This window comes from Eleutherodactylus coqui, chromosome 6 (genome assembly GCF_035609145.1).
Source record: "Eleutherodactylus coqui strain aEleCoq1 chromosome 6, aEleCoq1.hap1, whole genome shotgun sequence".
Taxonomy (NCBI): Eukaryota; Metazoa; Chordata; class Amphibia; order Anura; family Eleutherodactylidae; genus Eleutherodactylus; species Eleutherodactylus coqui.
The window spans coordinates 178,079,191-178,102,596 of record NC_089842.1 but is presented as its reverse complement, the minus strand read 5'-3'; the positions used below and the strand labels follow the sequence as shown (position 1 = coordinate 178,102,596).

At 42.0% G+C, this 23,406-nt stretch overlaps 1 protein-coding gene across 1 annotated transcript in view; it reads left to right on the top strand.

Annotated features, from left to right (window-relative positions):
- SPTBN5 (spectrin beta, non-erythrocytic 5) overlaps positions 1–23,406 on the top strand; it is a 267,766-nt gene that overhangs the window by 196,609 nt on the left and 47,751 nt on the right. Inside the window, exons 43-47 of the mRNA XM_066608323.1 lie at positions 3,881–4,043; positions 5,248–5,436; positions 18,389–18,466; positions 19,771–19,943; positions 21,637–21,727. Coding sequence (XP_066464420.1) covers positions 3,881–4,043; positions 5,248–5,436; positions 18,389–18,466; positions 19,771–19,943; positions 21,637–21,727 — 694 coding nt within the window. The remainder of the gene's footprint in view (positions 1–3,880; positions 4,044–5,247; positions 5,437–18,388; positions 18,467–19,770; positions 19,944–21,636; positions 21,728–23,406) is intronic.

Here is a 23,406-nt window from a genome sequence, read left to right as displayed (position 1 = left end):
TCACACGCACTCTTCACTGTCCTAAGACACCTCAATCTCCCTGAAGCCACAGTGAAACATAACTATCGCCTTCATAAATCCCCTACCCACCTGCTCACCTTCGCTATCCTGCTGTAACTAGCAGCTGGGAATATTTCTTCCAATCCTGGCCCACTTTCCTGTGCCCCTAATTATTACCTCCAACCTGCCCCACTGAGACATCCTTCTAGCCCAACTACTAGTCTATGTATACCCCTTAAATCCCTTAACCTGCTAGCTCATACAGAAACGTGGATGCAGCAGTCTGACATGGCCTCCCCTGCTGCATTGTCTTAAAATAGCCTACAGTTCTCCCATACCCCAAGACTGGAAAACAGGTGTGTTGTAAGGGTAGGTGCTCTTCTCTCCCCGCAATGCACCTTCCATGTCATCTCCCCGGTACCCCCACTCACTTTTCCATGCACTATGACTTTTGCGTCTGCTGTCCATGTGAGTAGCAGTTATCTACCGCTCCCCAGGTCCTCCTTGTTTGTTTTATGGATCACTTTGCTGCCTGGCTCCCCCACTTCCTCTTCTGCGAAATCCCAACCCTCATTTTAGGAGACTGTAACATCCCCACCAATGACCCCATCTCCACATCTGCCTCTCAGCTTCTATCGCTCACTCCTCCCTTGGTCTCTCTCAACTCATTGCCTCTCCCACTCATAGGGATGGCAATACTCTGGATCTATTCTTTCTCCATCTCTGCTGTGCTTCCAAATTCACTAATTCCCCTCTCTTGCTCTCAGACCACAACCTCCTCTCTTTCTCTGTCAAGCTCCCTAACATCTTCCCAGACTCTCCTACCTACTGTACATACCGCAACCTTCAGGCTGTTCACACCCATAACTTTGCTGAGTACCTACAGTTCTCTATCTCTCTCCTCTCCTGCCCCAACATGGCTGCTGCACATTACAACAGCACTCTCAAACATGCCCTGGATAAGGCGGCACGTCCCATGACCCAAGCCATCCGGTGCAGGCTGCAGAAACCATGGTTTACGCCTCAAACACGCTTCAACCGGCTCTAGATGTGCTGAACGGCTGTGGAGAAAGTCCCAAAAGTCTGCAGACTTTCTCCACTTCAAATTCATGCTCAGAACCTACAACCTAGCCTTCGACCATGCAAAACAAGACTACTTCACCTCTCTCGTCTCCTCGCTATCTCACAACCCTAAACAACTTTTTGCCACTTTTTACTCCCTTCTCAGACCACAATCACAGCCTTCAGTGATGGATCTCAGTGCTGAAAAACTGGCTGCTTACTTCAGAAAGAAAATCAACGACATCCGGCAGGAAATAACCTCCTTATCCCAGACTAGCCCCAACCCTAGTGTTGTCAGTACTGCATCTAGCTCCTGCTCACTGTCTGTACTCAGACCAACGACAGAGGAAGAAGTGTCCAGATTGCTTTCCTCTGCTCGCCCCACCACCTGTGCTAGCGACCCTTTTCCCTCACACCTCCTCCGGTGCCCTCTCCCCAGTGGTCATCTTCAACCTCACCACTATATTCAACCTCTCTCTGATCTCCGTCATCTCCCTCTCCTCGTTCAAACATGTTATCATATCCCCACTGGTAAAGAAACAGACTCGTGACTCAACTGATGCTGGCAACTGTCGATCCATCTCTAATCTCCCCTTCATCTCCAAACTATAAGAAGGCCTGGTTTACTCCCATCTTATAAGCTATCACTTAGAAAACTCTCTTCTTGACCCCCTACAGTCCGGCTTCCGCCCTCTACACTCGACAGAAACCGCCCTGACTAAAGTGTCAAATCACTTCCTGAAGGCTAAATTGGGGGGTGACTACTCCCTACTGATCCTCCTTGATCTCTCCGCAGCATTTGACATTGGACTAAAGGACACTGCTCTCTCCTGCTTCTCTTCCTACCTAGCTGACCACTCTTTCAGCGTCTCCTTTTCTGGCTCCACCTCCACCCTCTTCCCCTTGCTGTTGGGGTCACCCAGGGCTCTGTCCTCAGCCCCCTCCTCTTTTCCATCTACACAGCACCTACTGTACAAACCATCAGGGGATTTGTCTTACAGGACTATCTCTATGCTGACGACACCCAGTTATGCACCTCTTCCCATGACATCACAGCAACATTCCTCCAAAACCCCACTGACTGTCTGTCTACTGTCTCTAACACTATGTCCTCTCTCGACATAAAACTGAACCTCCCAAAATCTGACCTACTGGTGTTAATGCCCTCTACTAACCGACCTCATCTTGACATCTCCGTATGTGGCACCACCATAACTCTCAAACAACACGCCCGCTGCCTTGGGATTATATTCAATTCCAATCTCTCCTTTACCCCCTATATCCAATCTCAGGCCCAAACATGTCATCTGCACCTCAAGAATATTGCAAGGATCCGCCCTTTTCTCACCGTGGACACACTAAAAATGCTAACTGTTGCCCTCATCCACTCTCGGCTTCATTACTGCAACACGCTGCTGATCGGCCCCCCCCGCGCCAGACTCTCCCCCCTCCAATCCATGAATGCAGCAGCCAGGCTCATCTTCCTGTCCAGCCGCTACTCAGATGCTTCTGCCCTGTGCTGGTCACTGCACTGGCTGCCTGTTAAATACAGAATTCAATTTATACTCACCACCCTCATCCACAAAGCCTTCCACAGCACCATGCTGCCCTACATTGCTTCCCTTATCTCAATCCACCACCCAGCCTGGCCCTCTGCTCTGCTAATGAAATCAGACTAAGAGCCCCTTTAATTTGAACCTCTCATTCCTGCCTCCCAGACGTCTCCAGAGCAGCACCAATCCTCTGGAATGCGCTACCGAAAACTATCCGTGCAATCATTAACACACAAAATTTCAGGCGTGCTCTAAAAACGCACCTCTTCAGGGAGGCATACCATATCCCCTAAACCAAACCCTCTTTACTCTGTTTGATAACATTCTTCCTGTCCTACTGACTGCAATCCCTGCTAGCCGCCATCAACTGCCTCCTGCAATCATACCGATTCAGCCACTATACGCCCCAATTGGGCTATTGTCTATGAGTATAGCATCCCTCACTCTCCATCTCGCCATAGCTTGCACATCTCCAGCCCCTTTACCTTCTGTATCACCCCATTATTTGTAGTATGTAAGCTTGTTGGAGCAGGACCCTCACCCCTACCGTCTCCATTAATTGATTTCTTCATGTCTTGTCTTGTCTTGTAAGTGCTGCAGAATATGTTGGTGCTAAATAAATAAAAATTATTATTATTACTGTTCTCTGTTGGCGCATAATAATTGCTGTACATATGCAATCACATTGCGTATGTGCGGCAGTAATACGCAACATCGCTAAGCTACAGCGGGATATAAAAAAAAATAATGAAGTCAGACTGTGCATGACAGCGTGCATGAAATACGCTGTCATGTGCAGTGAAAAATTGCTATACACACAGCATTTTACAAACCGCTTGTGTGAGCCCCGCCTTAATTAATTAGCCACATTTGCCATTTAGGAGGCAGAAAGCTGGGTGACAGTCCCTTTGGTTACTGTATTTGAATCTATATTGGATTATCCAGCACCTAACCAAATAGATGGGAAACTCCATATGTGATTTTTTTTTTTGTGTGCAAATTTTGACATCTTAGATATGTCAGAATAAAACATCACTTGAAGACTCCAATAGAGCTGGACGCTACACAACAGAACTCTGTCTATGAAAATGCAACACAGTGAACTGTAAAGTAATTCATTCACCATCATTATGGTTATGCTACAAAATACTGTAGCTTCATAGATAAAATATTAAGAATTGTTCTTTGCCTTATCCTTTCTGGCAAAGAAAGTGTGCACTGACTATTTTGTCTAGTCTGCTGAACCACATTTCATTATTTGGCAGAAAAGAGAAATTAGACGCCTCTTACCATCTGCAACGGTTCAATGCGGATATCCGAGAGATCATGAACTGGACGCAGAATCTTCAGGCCTTGATAGAAGGAGCAGGCTTGCCAAAAAGTATGGGAGATGTTGAGGCCAGAATTGCGGAGCACCAAGAGAGGAAGGTGCGTAGATGGTTAGAAGTTTGTTTGTTTTTATTATTTATGCATATTTCATATTTTTATAAAAATATATCATACATGATGAGATTGTATGGCATTGGTCATAAAATATATTATTTCTAGAACTGTCATTACAGGACAAAATATAGTGTACTCTAATCATGTTTCTATACTGTTTACCATTATTAGTTAGGAAATTGTCTTTCACCTACAGAATAATTTTATATCCCCAGTCTAACCAATCTGAATCACTTTATGTGTTTTAGGATGTGCACTGCATCATTCATTTACCTTTTCTCTATAGTTAAAGGGGTTGTCCATTTTTTGTAAATACAATGTAGTCATATATAATGAAACATTATACAGCTTTTTATTACACTTTTTGGGTTTTACTTTCTCATCCTTTTCAAGTTCTCTGCTGCTAGCGCTCATGTAGTAGCAGCTTTAGGCTGCCTGCACATAGGCGGGTCGGACCCCTCTTGCGGGATTCCCGCAGCGGTCTTCAACCCGGTGCCCAGCCAGTGACCCCGGCTTACCTCTATGCTGTCTTCTCCTCTGCTGCGAATGTACCGGCCGTAGTGCCAGCGCACATGCGCAGTACAGAGGGCGCTGCACCTTCGCCATGGCGATGATGCAGCTCCTGTGACCATTCTGCAATGATGATTGCAAAATGGCCTCGGGACGGATGACTTCCATTGACTTCAGTGGAAGCAGGTCGTGCATAGCCCACACAAAATCGCAGCATGCTGCGATTTCTCCCCTGCAAGTGGAAAATCGCAATCGATTTCCGCTCATGGGCATAAAATCGCGTTTTCTCATAGCATGCTATGGGCTGGATTTGCTGCAGAATTTAGAAGTGGATCCTGGCTCCGGATTTCGTAATGCAAATCCGCCCATGTGCAGAAGGCCTTAGTGGATGGTATTATTCTTTGTTTACACCTGCAATGAAAATAATTTACATAAAACTTAACATAGCACCAGTGTGACCAAGCTGTAATACATGCCTTCACATACTGTACACTCATAACTTTAACTTTGCAAGCCACATAAGATGTAGATTTTGTGAATTTGGTGATTTGGAACCATACCAGGTCTCCAAGACACTGGAAATAACAGCAATCATGGCATGTACAAGAAGCCTTGAACAAATCACTGGAAATATGCTTCAATAAGAAATCTTGTTTATTTTGCCATTTTTATATTCTAGTCAGAAATAGTAGCACGGACAGAAAGATTCAACTCAGTGAAGTCATCTGGACAGAAGCTGTGTAACTCCAGAGATTATGCAGCTGATGAAATACGACTTATTCTCTGTAATGCAGAAGAGGCCTGGGATTTGTTAGTTAAATCCTGGAGAGAACAGAATGTCAAGCTTTGTCAGGCTCATGACTTACAGGTAAAACTTACTTGAAAAATTCATTTGCTCGTATGAGCCAATAAAACGGCCAAGAATTGCACATGAGAAATTAATGCTCCGAACAGAGAAAGGGTTATCCAGATGTCAAGTGTTATAAGCTAGCCTGCTACGTCATGGTATTGATTGGATTCAGAGATCTAATTTTCATTCTAATTATGATTTGAGAGTCTGAGTTGGCTTTCTCTTGGAGTCTCTCAGTTCTCCTTTATACAAAATACTTGGCACTCCCACGGAGGGTCAAAGGGTGCTTGTTATTAAAAGATGCCATGCATGTGTGGAGGGCATTCAGAGTCCAGATTTAAATGACTTTTCCTTTTTTCTAAATAACTAACACCTTAGGGACATCTTGAATTTAATCAGTATATGAAAAATAAATAATCTAACCAGTGGCATGCCAAAGGTATAACACTAGCTAAAAATCTATTCTATTCTCCCAGAAGTTTGGTCTCACACCTTCCTGAAAATGTGTGTATGGATTTTCAACAAATCATTTTTTATCCTTTGGCCAAGTTCTAAGAGTTTCTTAGATTGAGATTACTTGACTTCTCAGAGGTACATACTCCGAGAACTGGTTTGCTCCATAGTTTTTGGACATGTGTAATGACCCAGAAGCTTTGGAGTACAGTGACTGTCTTGGTTTTACAGACCTGGCACATTACAATTACCACTTGAATCCCAAACTCTTCTTTTTCATTATTAGGCAAGGGACAAGAAACTAGCTAGAACAATTAATGCACTCATCTTAGTAGCAAAGTGAGGTTTACTTCTTAAATGACTCCAATAATGATATCTTCCACTACTGAGATAATTTAATAACTAAAACATTTTCTTGATATGGATAAGCGCGAGCTTAAAAGGTCCAAGAACTCTCACTCACATTTTTCAAAAAGTGAAAAATATTTATTAGTCATTTTTTGACTGATTGTGAGATAATGTGACTAATGAGGGAGGTTTCCTTTCACTATGCCTCATGGTATTGAATATTCCACTTGGCAGGCTCTCTGGGAAACCTATGGATATAGTAACAACATAATTAATCGTTATCTGTACTAATGTTTCAATTTTTCTTGATTGGTTATAATTTAGCTTACCAGTATGTGGCATCCATGGCACTTTGGGGGGTAACACACTGAGGTTTCTTTGTTTGATTTACAAAATGAAAGAAACAGTCAGAACTACCCTTTTGCCACAGTAAGCTTACAGACCGTGGGTCTTTGTAAATCCAGATGGTGCTCAGCAGACACGCATAGGATGACTAAATTTCCAACAACAGAAATGAGCTGCTGCACTAACCCTTAAGGGTATGTTCACGCCCGACCGATATATGGTGTCCCTCTCTGCAGTGGGAGGAGGCTGAAGTAGCTGGGTGCAGTGCACTGCGCTCCCGCCCTTCGGCACTATTTGCAATGGGAAGGGGTGAAATTAAGTCACAGAACTTAGCTCTGCCCCCATCCCGCCCCTCCCATTGCAAATAGTGGCGAGGGTCGAAGAGGTGGCGGAGCTCAGTGCAGTGCTCCCGACTCTTCCAGACTCCTCCCCCTGCAGAGAGGAACACCATAGATCGGCCGTGCATGAAAACCCGGCCGATATATGGTCGTCTGAAGCCGCCCGAACATAGTAACAAACTGGGGAGGTGGACAGGTGCACTAAAAGCTAAAGCTGCTTTAGAATTTCCATTCAGAGGTTAAGCATCTTTCTCCATGGGCCTTTGAAGTTTTATACAGCGTTGTGCTCAGACATTAAAGTCTCACAGAAATTCAATAATGCAAAATGAAAAAAACAGTTGGCACTACCCCTGTAAAATATGAGCTTACAGACCACTAGTCTATATGGATCCAGATAGTGTTCAGTAGACATGCGTAAGATGAATATACTTCAAAAAAACAGTGCAAAACAAGCCAGTTAATAAGCTCCCTGTATAAAGTGCAAAGAAGATCAGTTAATAATAATGTCCTGACACATTTTCCTATCAACTAGTTCATCAGGCAACATAGTTCATTAATTCTCATACACATGCACTCAACAAGCAAAAATACATTTGCACTAAGCTCTAAATTAATATACTGTGCTCTAATCAATGTATAGATCAATAAAGTGCACGACACTGAACACTAAATTGATCAAAGCCACTTTCCGTAATCTCGGGTGGTACAAACTCTCAATCAATGAATTGTAAGGGTATATTCAGATGGCAGCAGAGTTGTAGCGGAATTTTCTGTGGTAAATTCCATCTAAAAAGACATGTCAAAATCCATGGCATTCAGTTTTTGGCATGGATCTGTACATAGATTTTGCCCTGTCCATAGGCAAAATCTGCATGCGGAATTCCGACATGTCATCTTGATGCACAAACTCATGGAAACACAGTTTTTCTTGTCACAAGTCTTCATGCTAATTTTTCCCATTGACAGGGTAAAATCCCTGTACAGATCTGTGCTAAAAGACATAGCAGAAAGACACAGTTTTTAGAGGTTTTAATTAATGTGGAAAATTCTGCTATGAATTCCACCATCTGAACATACCCCAATATTTGTTATTGCATAGCTTGGGCAACCGGTAATTAATTACTGTATATACTCGAGTATAAGCCTAGTTTTTCAGCACATTTTTTTGTGCTGAAAAAGCCCCCCTCGGCTTATATTCGAGTCAGACAAGGCTTAAAAAAAAACCCTCCATACTCACCTCCCTGTAAAGAGAATTTGTTTACCAAGAAGAAGACTATCAGATTCCGTGTAGTAATCTGAGCTCAGGAGAAATACAAATTAATACCAGTAGTATCAAGTGATTTCTGCTTTAATTTTAAGGTGGTCAAAGATTATATATTATAAATGACATCACAGCAAAAGTTTATACCTCCAAGGTGAATAAGGATATATGATAGGCTTAAAATATAAGTGATTAACATAAGTTACACCTCCTTAAGTGTATCTATTACATACAATAAGACCGTCATAAATTCAGGGAGAAGGAAGGCCTGGGAAGGCACCATACAGTCTAGTCACTTCTCCCTGTGTATGTTATACTATAAACATACATGAGTGATTTAATAGACTGTCTTATCTCCTAATCTTTCTTCCTCAGAAGACATGCAGGCCTATAGAAGAGTTTCGTTTAACCCCTTCACTGCTATATATTCCTAGTCTACAATGCAATATAGAATAATTAACTGATACATTGATCTACAATTTTCTTAACATTCCCCACTTTAGATCAATATGTCAACACAGTAAATACACATATATAATGACTCTACCTACCACAGACCCCCTGGCTACGGCCCGAAGCTTTATTACCAGGAGGCCTGGGTTCACACCAATACTAAGTATGTAATTATTTCATATAAAAGTATTACATTGATGCATATATATATATATATATATATATATATATGAAGTCATTCCACCAATTGTACCCACAATTAGGCCCGCCTCCAAGAGAAGCTTGGCCTTGATTTATCATGAAATTGATGCTCCTTTCTTCATATATAAATGATTGTCCATCATGATATAAAATCTTACTTATCGAAATGTCACTCAGTTATTAGAGCGATCCTCCGGTACAATCAGGACACACTGGAATCAAAATGTCACACTTCAAAATCATCAAAGAAAAATGGCGCTTCCTTCATAGAACTTTTACCCATCACTTGTCAGACAGAGGTGGTCACCTGACCCAGTAAGCCATCTTGTTCTTCGTCATCTTGTATATTTTGGAACATAGTTTTGGTGATGGAAGTATAATAATAAGGTTTTGTAACAGTCCTCGGATACAGCAGCAACCGCAAAGTACTAGAATGGAGGCAAATACTGACATAGAGACTAATGTGGAGTATATGACTTGTGACCAGTGTCCGAACAAGTTTTCCAACCAGTCTGTGAATGGATCGTCTATGCCAGAGTTATCAGCTAGTTCATTTTATTATGCATTTAACCCTTCCAGTGCTCGAGTAACACTACCATCAGGTGCTGTGTTATTAGGAATGAAAGTACAACAATATCCTCCAATCATTTTACAAACTCCTCCTTTTTCTGCTAGTAACATATCAAGAGCCATTCTATTTTGCCATGCAATGAGTGTAAGGTGTGTCCTAGTTGTTCCGCTAGGCCCTTGATTGCATCTCTTGTATAATTAACAAATCTCTGTTGGTTATAATATATATATATCCAGTCTACATTTTTATTCACTGTTACCCACCATGCAAGAAGAGACTCAAACCCCCCTGCAGCCATCCGATTTCTCGTCCCATACTCGTCCGGTACCCCGATGGGTCCGAGGAACCTTTGGGAGAGGTGTCCCTAGTTCTCCGGACACGGCCCTTGTTGTTACCCTCGGAGGTCATGAGGTATATAGGCATTATCAGTTGTACCAAGCACAATCCCGTTAGGGGCCGTACCTGGCACCTGTTCTAGGCCCGGTCACCACACAACCATCACACGTCTGTGCGTGCTCTCTGTAGCTCAGGCCATATCCCAGAGACAGCGTGCCCTTACGGTTCTCCTCTCCGCACAGCATCCCTCAAGCAGTCTCCCGTAGTCTGCCTCGGTCCCATTACCAGGTAGCGCGAAGCAAGTATAACCCCAGGATCAGAGGCAACAGCAGGTATTTGGTCCCCGCTCACAGGTGGAAGCAGCAAACTCAATGTATAACATGGATCACTTATCTGTGGGGGGTAGGTACAGTGAAGAAGCTTAATCACACATTTTACGTTCATCACAGCGTGAGGACTTGTCATTAACTTTTATCTATCGTGGGGTCAAGTCTTCCTATCTCATATAATTATTAACATTCTCTATACACAATATTTACTGCATAACATTAAGATTCACACAACTACTACTACTCCAATCATCTGCAGTCGCTTGATCCTCCAACCTTAACAACCCCCCCCTCAGGAATTTCTCTTATCAGGGAGAGGTGATGGAGTAAGATAAACAGAGCTTTAGCTGTATCTGGACTACTACAGATAACTGCAGCATCCTTGTGCTATCCTCCCCGTAATAGGGACACTCAGCTCTCACATTATCAACAACTTCATTATTATTATATCTTACATGACATTATCACATTGAAAACACCATTTAACAATCAAAATCACTGCAAACCAATCACAGAACGGACATGTACACAAATAACAGCAAGAATGGACGTTCCCTGTTCACACAGGTTTATACTAAACTTCATTCCTGATCATCTTCATTACAGGTCTATTCATATCAAGCAAGCAGAGCATGGCTAGAGTCAGTCACATACCCCCTCCCTCCCTCACTGAACTCTAAAGCTGAAAGGTGGGGGCGAGGGTAAAAGAAGCATTCCCATGTAACAGACGATTTAACCATTTGTGAGCTGACCCCATCTTATAGCACACACCTCAGGTAGACAACATATCATCAACACACAGAGGACAGTGATGGAGGCTGCTGACTATTCCTATGCAGTTCAGAGAAGGCACTAATCACTGGTGTTGTGTACTACAAGTGCAAGCATTGGGATGCCAGGTAGGAGGTACAGCTATGGGATGTAAGGAGCCAAGATGGCGTCTGGGCGGCGGCCGAAGGTATTACAGCAGGTACTAAAATGGCCGCAGGCCATGACTAGCACTAAGATGGCCACCAGGGACGTGGCCTGACTAGGAGTACTATCAAGCCAGGCAAGCATCTAGCCACGCCTTACCCCTTTGTGTGCAATGCCAACAAGTCCCTCATCTGACACACATCTATAATAATCTTTATTTGTACAGCGCCAACATATCCCGCAGCGCTTACATAGACGGGGGAATACAGAAAGACAAAAGTACAAACACTACAGAACCGCGGTTACATAGTAATCAGTTGATGGAAACAATAGGGGTGAGGGTCCTGCTCCAACGAGCTTACATACTACAGGTAATGGGGTGATACAGAAGGTAAAGGGCTGGAGATGTGCACAGTATGGCGGGGTGAAGATGTGCACGGTATGGGGGGTGGAGATGTGTGCGGTATGAGGGGTGGAGATGTGCACGGTATGGCGGGGTGAAGATGTGCACGGTATGGGGGGGTGGAGATGTGCACGGTATGGCGGGGTGGAGATGTGTGCGGTATGAGGGGTGGAGATGTGCACGGTATGGCGAAGTGAAGAGTGAGGGATGCTATACACATAGACAAATGGTTAGACATTTAGCCGTGTGACGGCAGAAACGGTGTGACTGCAGGAGCGGTTTATGACGGCTAGCAGGGATTGCAGTCAGTAGGTCAGGGAGCAGATCTACCAGTATGGCGCTCGTCACCCCTTCTATAGAAGTTACACTCAGAGCTCTCCCAGCATCCCCCATGTGTCGGACGGCGCCCCCTCCTGGTCTTATACTCCCTTCTGCATTGTTTAGCACAAATAATACAAGACAAAAAATTTTTTTTTTTTTAGAGTAGTTTGTAAACCCCTAGGCTGTGAACACTGTCCATATGAGTGCTACCATCCCCCCTGTTGAGACATGACACAGCCCATGGCTCAAAACTGCTGCACCTCTGAAGAACGATTTAGGTAAGATAGCTTTTTTTTTTTTTTTTAACGGAGATGTACAGCCCATCTACAAAGAGTGTATTCAGCATCTACAAGAGATACATCCTGCAGATCTGGTCTGAGTAACACCTCATGTGCCATCTCTCCTAGACAGTTGTGTGGAGGACCGTCTGAAGAAATAGGCAGTAAGGTGGATGGATGCAGCGTAGCACATCCCTAGGTTGTCAGGTGTGGCTGAGAGCAGTAGTGCCCTGCAGGGGGATGTCTAGGAGGACTAAGATATGAGTATAACTAACTGCGTACGGTACTCAGTGTGTGGGGGGACAGCACTATAGTGGCAGAAGGTCTGACTACCGCTTGTACACAGGCTGGGAACGCTCGGCCACTGGATCTAATCTGCAAGAGTAGTATGCCAGCAGTCTGCTTCCCACGTGTTCCTGAGTTAACACAGAGGTGATATATCCTTCTCCTGAGTCAACAGTTAGCACAAAGGGCTTGCTCTAGTTCAGCAGCCCCCCAGACTGATGTGCCCACCAGAGTCTGTTTTAACCTGACAAAGGCTTCCTCAGAGGCCCATCTCACTGGATCCTGCCGGCTGCAGCCAGAGGGTCATCATAGATGATTCTGGTAAGAAGCGCTGTCAGAGATGCAGAATTTGAGATCCAGGAGCTGTAGAAGTTTGTCTGTTACGATCGTGTGGGCAGGCAAAGCACGGAACCCACATGATCATGACCAAAGGGGACACATACTGGTACTACCAGGGTCACACGGGGCTCACACCGGTTTCAGGCAACTGACCCTGTGCTACAAGGGAGGATGATAGTGGCCCTACCTAAGCGGGGACATTGCCCTAATAAGGGCAGCCCAGCGGTCTTCGGATCTGGGCCCTAGCTGATCCTAGGAGCCACACACCAGAACAGGATGCATTCACATGCCACATGACAGACCCAGAATACACTGCACACAACATGCAACCACTAGTACCAGATTGGAAGCTGAATATAAATACCAGGTATTAGTTGACATGTTGTACAATATGTTGAAACTAGCAGGCCACTTCACGGCTCCTGGTTATACTGCTAGTCCCTACACTAACCAGGAGTCCAGCAGAACCGGACACCGTTCACACTGCACGCTGCAACAGGACACAACACAGATAGCAGGACACACAGCAAGCTAACACAAAACTGACAGAATTTAAACGTACAAACGGACATGAACCTGATCACACTGCAACCCTCACCGGACAAGCATTCATGACTGCTCGCCTGAGGAGTCATGCAGTGACTGACCAGGGGATTGGCTAGCAGACAGTACCACACCCAGCCAGCTCAATCATTAACCCTGTGAGTGCTGTGCTGCTGGAAACACAATAGAACAACAAATCCCAGCAGCACACGTAACATTCTCATTCCCAAAAAGGAGATCATTTGCTCATAGTTTTGGGACCTCCAGAATTGCTTGCCTACCTTCATCTGACAGGTTATACCCCAAATATTTAACCGTTTGCTGACCGTATTGGAGTTTCTACATGTTTACTTTTATGGCCTTGCTCATAAATAAACCTCAAGAGTACGACTGTGTCCCCCCACAATGCTCTCCACTGTCTGCTGCTGACTACCAACATACAGTAGTCGCTGACTACCTCTAAGAGGCTGGAACTGGGCTAAGTGTATTGGCATAGCCTGGGAGACAATTGTTGGAGATTCACAGCAGCCCTGAGGTACTCTGGTGAAGGTATACCTAATTTTATCATAATATCTGATCTCCACACATTTACTGGACATATTCAAGACTATATAATCTGACATTTCACAGGCTTATTTGTCTCTAGGTCTGTTATAACTGGTTCAGAGAGGGATTCCCTGTGGGTCCGGCCATTAACCCCTCTTACCAGGATATGACTATTACTACATTTAACATTGGCTACATATTGGGATGTATTAATGTCCTGGTGGCTCCTTAGCCCACCAGGAAAGTAATCATCCGCCCATTCACCTGGAGATCTATCTCAGGCAGTGGAGATTGCCATGAGATCCTCCAAGTGTTGTACATCAACCCCTCCTAGTCATTTTTCCCCAAGGTCGCTGAGAACATTGTTTCTCAGGGCACTCTCGGGCAAAATCACTAGACTTCCATTATTCAAACACACATTTAAATCCCCGAGCTGCATCCTTCCTCTGCTTCTTCCTCTGTCTCTGCTTTCACATCCTCTCGCTGTCCAATGACCTCTCTGACTTACTTGAACCATCATATCACATTCCTCTCCCTGTATAAAAAAACCTCACTTTCTCACCCTTTTCTTTGTATCACTTTTCTCCGCATGTTTTGCATACTCCAAAACATCCTGCAATGATCCTGTTCTAAGGGTAACCATATGCTTCGTTATATAACCTCCTATTTCTTTCTTCACTGCACTTACTAACGTGTTCCTTAATGGCTGATTATATGCAGCATTAGGATCATCTCTCATGCTCCTGATTATACTATGGAAGGGGTCTACCATCTCCTCCCTTCCCATTCTAATTTCCTTCTACAGAACTCCAATCTGGCCATAGAATTATTCTATCTGCTCTCTCTATTTTTCATTCAATTGGAACTCCCCATTAACCCTTTGAATTGTTCATCAAACTGTCGGGGGTCTATTTTTATACGGGCGTGACAGTTTGGGGCTTCTTTTAACCAGACTTCAGCAGCGGATAATCCGTATTTCTGCTGATCTTTTAGCTGATTTTGTCCGTATTTTATCACATAATTCTTTACAACTAGAACTCTTAATTTATTTATTTATTCCACTCATCTCAATCACTCACACATTCGCTTCATGCAATATAAGACAACAATACAAATAGTACATTATATTAGTAGGCGGCCGCCCTCTTCATATTCTTAGTTACTCTATAACACAATATCAAAGAGAAAGTAATAGAAAGATAAGAAGTAAAGTTCCTGGACACCCCTGTGTCCCATGACGTCATCTAACCACTTTTTACGTGTCGCACGGAGTTAATTCTTTCCTGTAGCCTTCTCACAATGGCTATGGTCTCACATAGACTACTGCTATTGCCCCTTTGGCAACCCATTCGTCTATACTTCTCATTTACCTTACACATTTCACATAGACTACTGCTATTGTCCCTTCGTCTATGATTGCCTCTCATTTACAATACACATTGTAAATTCTACTAACACTAAAGTATACAGAAGAAGAAGAAGAGAGAAGAGAAGTTTAACCATTGCTATACTTACTACACGTTATCTGGGAGGCTTCCAAATTCTCCGGCTAGTTCGGAAAAACGTCACTGTTTCAGACAGGATGCCCGACTGGCCTCTAATTACGTCTAAGCAAGACGGAGGTCTTTTAATGATTGGAGAGTACTTCAGACCCACCTTTTCACAGCCAGGCTTTCCTCTCCCTCTGCAGTGAGTGTTTCCGGCTCGAAGGACCAAAAATGTAAAGAGAATTTGTTTACCAAGAAGAAGACTATCAGATTCCGTGTAGTAATCTGAGCTCAGGAGAAATACAAATTAATACCAGTAGTATCAAGTGATTTCTGCTTTAATTTTAAGGTGGTCAAAGATTATATATTATAAATGACATCACAGCAAAAGTTTATACCTCCAAGGTGAATAAGGATATATGATAGGCTTAAAATATAAGTGATTAACATAAGTTACACCTCCTTAAGTGTATCTATTACATACAATAAGACCGTCATAAATTCAGGGAGAAGGAAGGCCTGGGAAGGCACCATACAGTCTAGTCACTTCTCCCTGTGTATGTTATACTATAAACATACATGAGTGATTTAATAGACTGTCTTATCTCCTAATCTTTCTTCCTCAGAAGACATGCAGGCCTATAGAAGAGTTTCGTTTAACCCCTTCACTGCTATATATTCCTAGTCTACAATGCAATATAGAATAATTAACTGATACATTGATCTACAATTTTCTTAACACTCCCAGCCGGCATCTGTGTGTCCGGCGGCTTTGCGGCAGGCTGCTTGAATTCTCTCTGCTGTCATCCCCCGCCGTCCTCTTTGCTCGGCTCTGTCATCCCCCGCTGTCAGCGCTGTGTAAGTAAGAGCTGTGATTGGATCAAGCATCAGCCAATCACAGCCAGTGCTCGATCATTCACAGCCAATCAAGCTGCTTTAGAATTCTCTCCACGGTCATCTCCCTGCTCGGCTTTCAAATCCCCTGCCGTCAGTGCTGTGTAAGTAAGCAGAGTGATTGGATCAAGCGCCAGCTGTGATTGGCTGGCGCTCAATCCAATCACAGCGCTTACTTACACAGCACTGACAGAGCCAAGCAGAGAGGATGGCAGGGGATGACACGAGGGAGAATTCAAGCAGCTTGTCGCACAGACACAGACTTCGGCTGTGAGGTGAGTATGGAGGTTTTTTTTTATCTAGTATATACTCGAGTATAGCTCAGCTTATACTCGAGTCAATAAGTTTTCCCAGTTTTTCTTGGTTAAACTTATTGTCTCGGCTTATACTCGGGTCGGCTAATACTCGAGTATATACAGTATGTGTCTTTATATTCTAGTTTGGGTACTACCTCTTAACCCCTTCCCGCTCCAGGGCGTAAGTTTACGTCCTGGGAGCGGGGTACTTCCTGGGGTACTTCCCTCTGTGTCTTCGGCCGACTCTCGCAATGTTATCGCAAGAGCCCGGCCTGTCGCCATGGCAACAGGATGCCAGACACTGGCGTCCTGTGTTGCCAGTGCCTCAGATCGCTGTATAAGCGATAAGGCATGTCAGGGCAGTAGTCCTGCCATGACTTATCACAGCAAATAGCAGTACTTTGGTGAAAGTCCCCCAGAGGGACACAAATGTTGTAAAAAAAAAGATTTAAAAAATAAATTAAAAAAAAAGTTAAAAAGACCCTTTTTTATGCTTTTTCTCAGATTAGCATAAAAAAGGTATAAAAATTAAAACCCCTACATATTTGGTATTGTTGCGTCCGTAACGACGCGTACAATAAGTTGCACATGCTTTTGAGTGTGCACGGAAAATAGCGTAAAAAAACGCTAAAAAATGGAGGCAAAATGCTAATTTTTAGCATTTTGCCTCACTAAAAACACAATAAAAGTGATCAAAAAAGCTGTATGTACCCCAAAATGGTACCAATAAAAACTACAGCTTGTCTCGCAAAAAATAAGCCCTCACAGAGCTCTGTACATAAAAAAATAAAAAAGTTACAGGACTTTGAATGCAGCGATTTAGAAAAAAAGAAAAGATTTCCAAAAAAAGGGTTTTTATTGCAGAAAACTGGAAAAACATTTAAAAAAGTAAGAATTTTGGTATCGTAATCGTACCGGTCCGCAGAAAAAATAGATCGTGTCATTTATGCTGCATGATTAACGCTGTAAAAAAAAAAAATTTTAAATCTATGGCAGAATTGATGCGTTTTCTCTCCCTGCTATCATAAAAAAAAAATTACGTTTTACAATATAGTCAATGTACCCAAAAATGACACCGATAAAAACTACAGTTTGCCAGGCAAAAAACAAGCCCTTATTTGGCCGCGTTGACGGAAAAAATAAAAAAATTATGACTTTTGATAAATGGAGAAGAAAATCCGCCAAAAATCCTTGCGTCCTTAAGCCCAAAATAGGCCATGTCATTAAGGGGTTAAAATCTAATTACATTCTTTTATTGAATCTATTGCTAGAGTACATGATGCTTTATTCTTTTATTAGCATTAGGAATGCAACAAATGCAATGTACATAATATTTTATGAAGTATAAGTTATGTAGGCAACTTGGGTGGTTCAGACTGGACACATAATAAATATGATCTTGAACATAATACATTATATTATGTAATCGAAGATGACATGGGCTAGTAGACAGTTGAAGCTTAGATTCATTATGGCAGACAGACTTCTGTTCAAGATGAAGTTCTGGTCCTGTCCTGGGTACCGATGCGAACCCTCAGCTATGTAATACATTAAGGTATTGAAGCGCTGTACGTAAATGAGATAATCCCTTGTGTCAAATTGATGTTTCTTTTACATTTATGCGCATTAAATAATTCTGCTTAGAATAGGTTTGTGCAGTGATTTTTAGTTGACAACGACTCATTTACGGCATGTCTGTAATTTTCTTGTTTTGCTCTGTCTAATGCATGTTGCAAACTTGGAATGGCATGCAACTCACAGGCAAATCGCACTATAAAGTAATTGCGCAACAGCAAATCGTAGACAAAATTGCACACATCTTTTAGTTACAGGAATTGTTTATGATTTGCTGTGTGACCCTAGCCTAATTTGTTTTCTTGGGTTGTTTCATTGTCCCATATATATTTTTAGTTAACCTATCATTTCCTATGGCTGATTTACTTGGTTATATAATTAGTGCTCTTTAGAGTTTCAGGATTTCGCCCTTGCTAATTTGCTCAGTGAATTTTTTTTTGTTGATTTTTACAGACATATCTCAGCATTGTTGAGCAAAATGAAAGCTGGCTGAACAACAAGGAGGCTTTTCTGGCCAATGAAGACCTGGGGGTATGTGAAGATAGTATATGGCCAGATTTGTAAGCATTATCCACCTAAATGGAAAGCGGTTTTTGTATTCAGTTTAGGCATTTGTATGCCCGAGATGCTGTTAATGCAGAGTCTTCATTGTAATCTGCAATTAATTTTATAGAATTAATTACAAGGTATGTCTTTCATAACCAATCTATGCATATACTACACGCGAGCAGGTGTGAATACCTAAAGCCACCCTCCTGTCCCAGGCAAACTAAGATGGCTACACCACTTCTCTGACTACCTGATGTACACCGCATTGGTAGTGCACCAGTAGTCTAAGACACTACATGCTGCTCTGATTGAAAAGTGCTGCTTAAGGTTTGCGTCAACGTCATCCCCTGTTCATAAGTCTATATAGACTTCGTAGAGGGGGCTCCTCTGTTTGTTATACCCTTATCTGTGAGCCAAAACCTAGAGCTACTGTAAGTAACATCTCTCACTTCACTTCCATTACTACTATTAGATGTGAAGAAGCCAGGCACGTGGCAATCATTTTAGCAAGTTTTTTACCTTAGCTATGCTCCTAGCTGTATGCATCCAAGATATGGCATTCACATAAGCTTCTTTCTGTTGGATTTTGTATGAATCCATCATATGCTGTGTTACTGGACATTGTATGTAGCAGCAATATATCCAGAGTAGAGTATTCCCATATATTGCAGTGCCGTACAAAGGCATCTTACACTGGTACAAGGAGTGCCTATGTATTTGTATGTATAGGTGCCATGCGCATGACGCTTAATAAGCAGTGCATACTTAAACTATGTCTCTTTAAGCAATGATATAGGGATTTCCATAGAACAGTGTTAAATTCAGTAACTCTATGAATTATCATTCCTAAGCAAGTTAATTATCTTTTAGTACCAGTAATATTCTTTAATTTCTGGCACAGCGATCCATTAGAACCCAGAGCAGAAAATATTATTCCTTTTCAGTCTGAATAGTTGGTGGTCTTGCTTTGGTGATTAAAATGCAATATTACTATGACTGGCTAAGAAATTAGTAGAAACATAAAATCAAAGTGTATGTCTGCCCTTCCTCTTCATCTGAACCAAGACAACTATTTCTCTTGTACTAAATATGGTTTTCTACTTAAAGATTACATCACAAAAACAATAGGGAAAGCGTCCGAATGTTTGCTTTGGCTGATGACCTCCAGATTTAGAGATTTGTACATTATATTGAAGGAGATCCCAGTGAGCTGTCTATGTCTTTATAATGTTATAGAACTTGGCATAAGTTCAGAAAGTTATAGAACATTTCCACTCAAAATTTAGGACTCTGTCACCCATGTTGAAAGTCTTCAGAACAAACACGAGAAGTTTCAGAAGGCTCTTGATGCCCAGATGGGCAAAATTGATGAAATGGAGACATTTGCCAAACAACTACTAGACAATCAACATTATGACTCCGAGAACATTGCCAATAAATGCCACATTGTGCTGGAGAGGTAAGAATAAAGCACCAAGTAGTGGTCCTATCAGCGACTGACAGCTGTGTATGACTGTGCATAGAGAAATAACTCAATTACTGATAGGACCGCCCACTGGACCTCTAAGCTCAGAATAAGCAGAGATATCCAGTAAATAGATAAAATAAAAGTTATACTGAATCTTTCCTAAAAAAAAAAAAGGCGTCAGTCTGCTCATCTCCTCCTGTGCTATAACATGCTGCCTTCAGAGTGGACTGCATTTTCAATGTGTTAGGCCCAATGTCCATTTGCACGCACGGATTCCACTGCTGAATCCCCCAGTGGAATCCAGCTGTACCCGCGGACATGGATAGGAAAATACATTTTCTTATCTGTCCAGATCCAGCGCAGGTCTTCTCTGTGCTGGCCAGATCCTCTTTATTCAGCACCGAGAATGCGTCAGGACACACCGGCGACGTTCCAGGCGCATGCGCAGTGCAATTTATAATTTTTTTCAAATCTCCTGCCTTCCCCGCGGATTCCGTGGCACATCCACAGTGACTACTGTGGCTGTGCCGTGGATCGGACGGCTTCCATTGACTTCAATGGAAGCTGTCACGTGGGATCTGCAGAAAAATGGAGCATGCTGTGATTTCTTCCCACGTGTGCGATCCACACGCCAGGAAAAAAAATCCCACCTGCATGCTTAAAATTGTTTTGCGGATGCTAATGCATCCCTATGGGTAGCTGGGTTTGCGGATCTCCCGCGCAGGTTCCACAAATCAAATCTGCCCGTGGACATTGGGTCTTAGTGTCCCTTTAAGTAAATATGCACCTATTATAATGGCAGGGGATTTATTATTACTAATTATACTGTTAAAGTTTAACAGCATAAAATCAGTTCAGCAAAAACTGTTGAATTCCCACATGCTGCAAAATATATTTGGTGCATCTTGCTAAACATGTTACACTTTTCTCTTCTTTACACCACTTTCTGCCTGGCCTACTTAACCCTGATATTTTGTGCAAAAACAATCTTGTTAGTCTTCTATCTGTTATAAATTAATTTTACAATGCTTCCTTTTTAGACCATTTTCTAAACTGCCTAGTAAGATGAAAAGAGTGTCCAAAACACTAAGTAAATTTAGCATATGTATGTTCGCTGCTTTTGTTGGTGAAATTTTTGTCAAAATGTTGGCAAATTTTGTTTATTAAATACCAATAGTATTTTAATACATCTCTAAAGCAATTAGAAGTTAGTTTTCATGATAAAGACCTTAAAGATATACAAAGCATTCTGCTTGCTGACCTGTAGGAGCTTACTGTTGCGTACAGTGCTATTATTGACTTCAGTGTGTGTCAGTATGCAGTAAGCTGTTCTGCGCCCTCTAGTGGTGGATGCAGGCAGCCAGAATGTTATGTTTTAAATCTATGGTACTTGGACCTCCACCCTCCATATTGAATGTATCTATTTAAGAATTGTTAGTCTTCTTCAGCACAGTGTATTCATTTTTCATGTAAAGTGTCTCTGCAATATCTTGATTATTTAGAATAGTGATCTTCAAATTTATTGATATTCAGTCCCCAATCATGATTTTTTTTACTAAGGAAATCAGAATATTAAATGTGCTAATATGACATAAAATTAAATTGCCAATGTCTCATCTTTTCACTTATGGTCTGGTTAACACTAGATGCATCGATTTTAGAGTATTGTCTGTTTTCACCCCAGGAAAAAGAAACTCCTGAACTTGTCTGAGGCTCGTAAGAAGAAACTTGAGGAGTCCAGACAGCTGCAGAAATTTCTCAAGAGCTCGTATGAGGTCTGGTCATGTTGAATACTAGTAAAGCCATCAGTGTTATCTAGTGTAGAAAAATCATTTTTAATGACCTTATTAGGGAGTACCATTCCAAACCTCATCTACCGTGTTAGCCAGAACTGAGTGTCTTCAAAGAGCAGCTACTCTTGAGGCTGAAGTATTTCCGTGTACTACATGGACAACTCATTGATTTCAGTGCAAACTGTTGAGTACTTTCTACTACAGCAACAACACAAAGAAAACTAACAATTACTTCCGGGTTTTCCATTGGGACTTTCTGTGATAAGAGAACTCTTTTAATTAAGAAGAAAAAAAAAGATTGTTCAAAGTAAACCATCAATTTAAAGGCTATGGAAACCTTTGTGCACGGAAAATAAATGCACACATACCTTACCAAGTCCCTCCAAAACAAAATGATGTATTATGTTTTTTTTGCATTTTTTTCTTTTAGTGCATTTAAAAAGCTTCATACTTGGTTTACAAGCTCTAATAAATTCAAGTTTCTGGCTCGGGGGCGTTCCCAGCACTGATTAGCTGGTTTCCCTCATGGAAAAACACAAGCTCAGCTCCCCTTATTCTCTTTCAGAGCCTGTGTAGAATAACCATGCCCACTCAATACAGTGGTGTCCAAGTCTGCCCTGGCTTATGATCACTATGAATAGTGATAATGCATTGCAGTACAGACGTACTGCAATGTATCATCAGGGTAATCATAGGTCCACAGATTCAGATCCAATGCAGAGACATAAAAAGTGTAAAAAAAAAAAAAGTGAAAAAAAAATGGTAAAAAATTGTTTTAAAAACATTTTTGCACATTTTCCCCTCCTTGTTTAGCAAACTAAAATAAAAACCTCCATGATCGGTATCATCAAATCTGTAATAAGCTGTATAATAAATTGAACAGACTTTTTATCCTGCAAAGCAAACACTATAAAAAGAATTTAAAAGTGATGCCAAAATGCTTTTTTTTTATTCATTTTGCCTCCCAAAAAAACACAATAAAATTGATCAAAAAAGTCATACGTACCCCAAAATGGTACCAATGAAAACTGGAGCTCGCCATGCAAAAACAAGCCTTAACAAATAAAAAAGGCTTTTGAAAAGTGGGTATGAAATTCCCCCAAAATCGTGGCGCTCTTAGGAATAACATAAGCCATATCACTGAGGGGTTAAATGGCATATCAACCTATAATAACATCAAAAATCACGATTGATACGTCCACCCTTTTATTTTTTTTCTTTCTTTATTTTCTATATATATTTGCATATCTCTAAGGAAGACTTGGTAGTCTCTTAGATATTCTAGAAACATACACCTAAGAAACATCTGAATGATTAAGGGGTTGTTCATCAATAGCATCAACAGTAGATCTGTTCCCACTGCAGTGGCCAGGTTTGGTATTAAAGGCAAAGTTCTCATTGAAATGAATGCAATACCAAGCTTATTCATTGCAGTAAGAACAGAGCTGTCTGCTTCCTGCAGAAATCAGTGTAGTGCACTAGCGCACTGGTCTCGTGAACAACTAATCAGCGAGGATCCTGGGCGACAGACCCCCTGCAGATCTACTATTAATGACCTGTCCTAGGGATAGGCCATCAATAGTTTACAACTGGACAACCCCCTTAAGGATTTAACAGAAGGACATACTGAATGACTTCTAGTTATTTGTCATTTTATATTT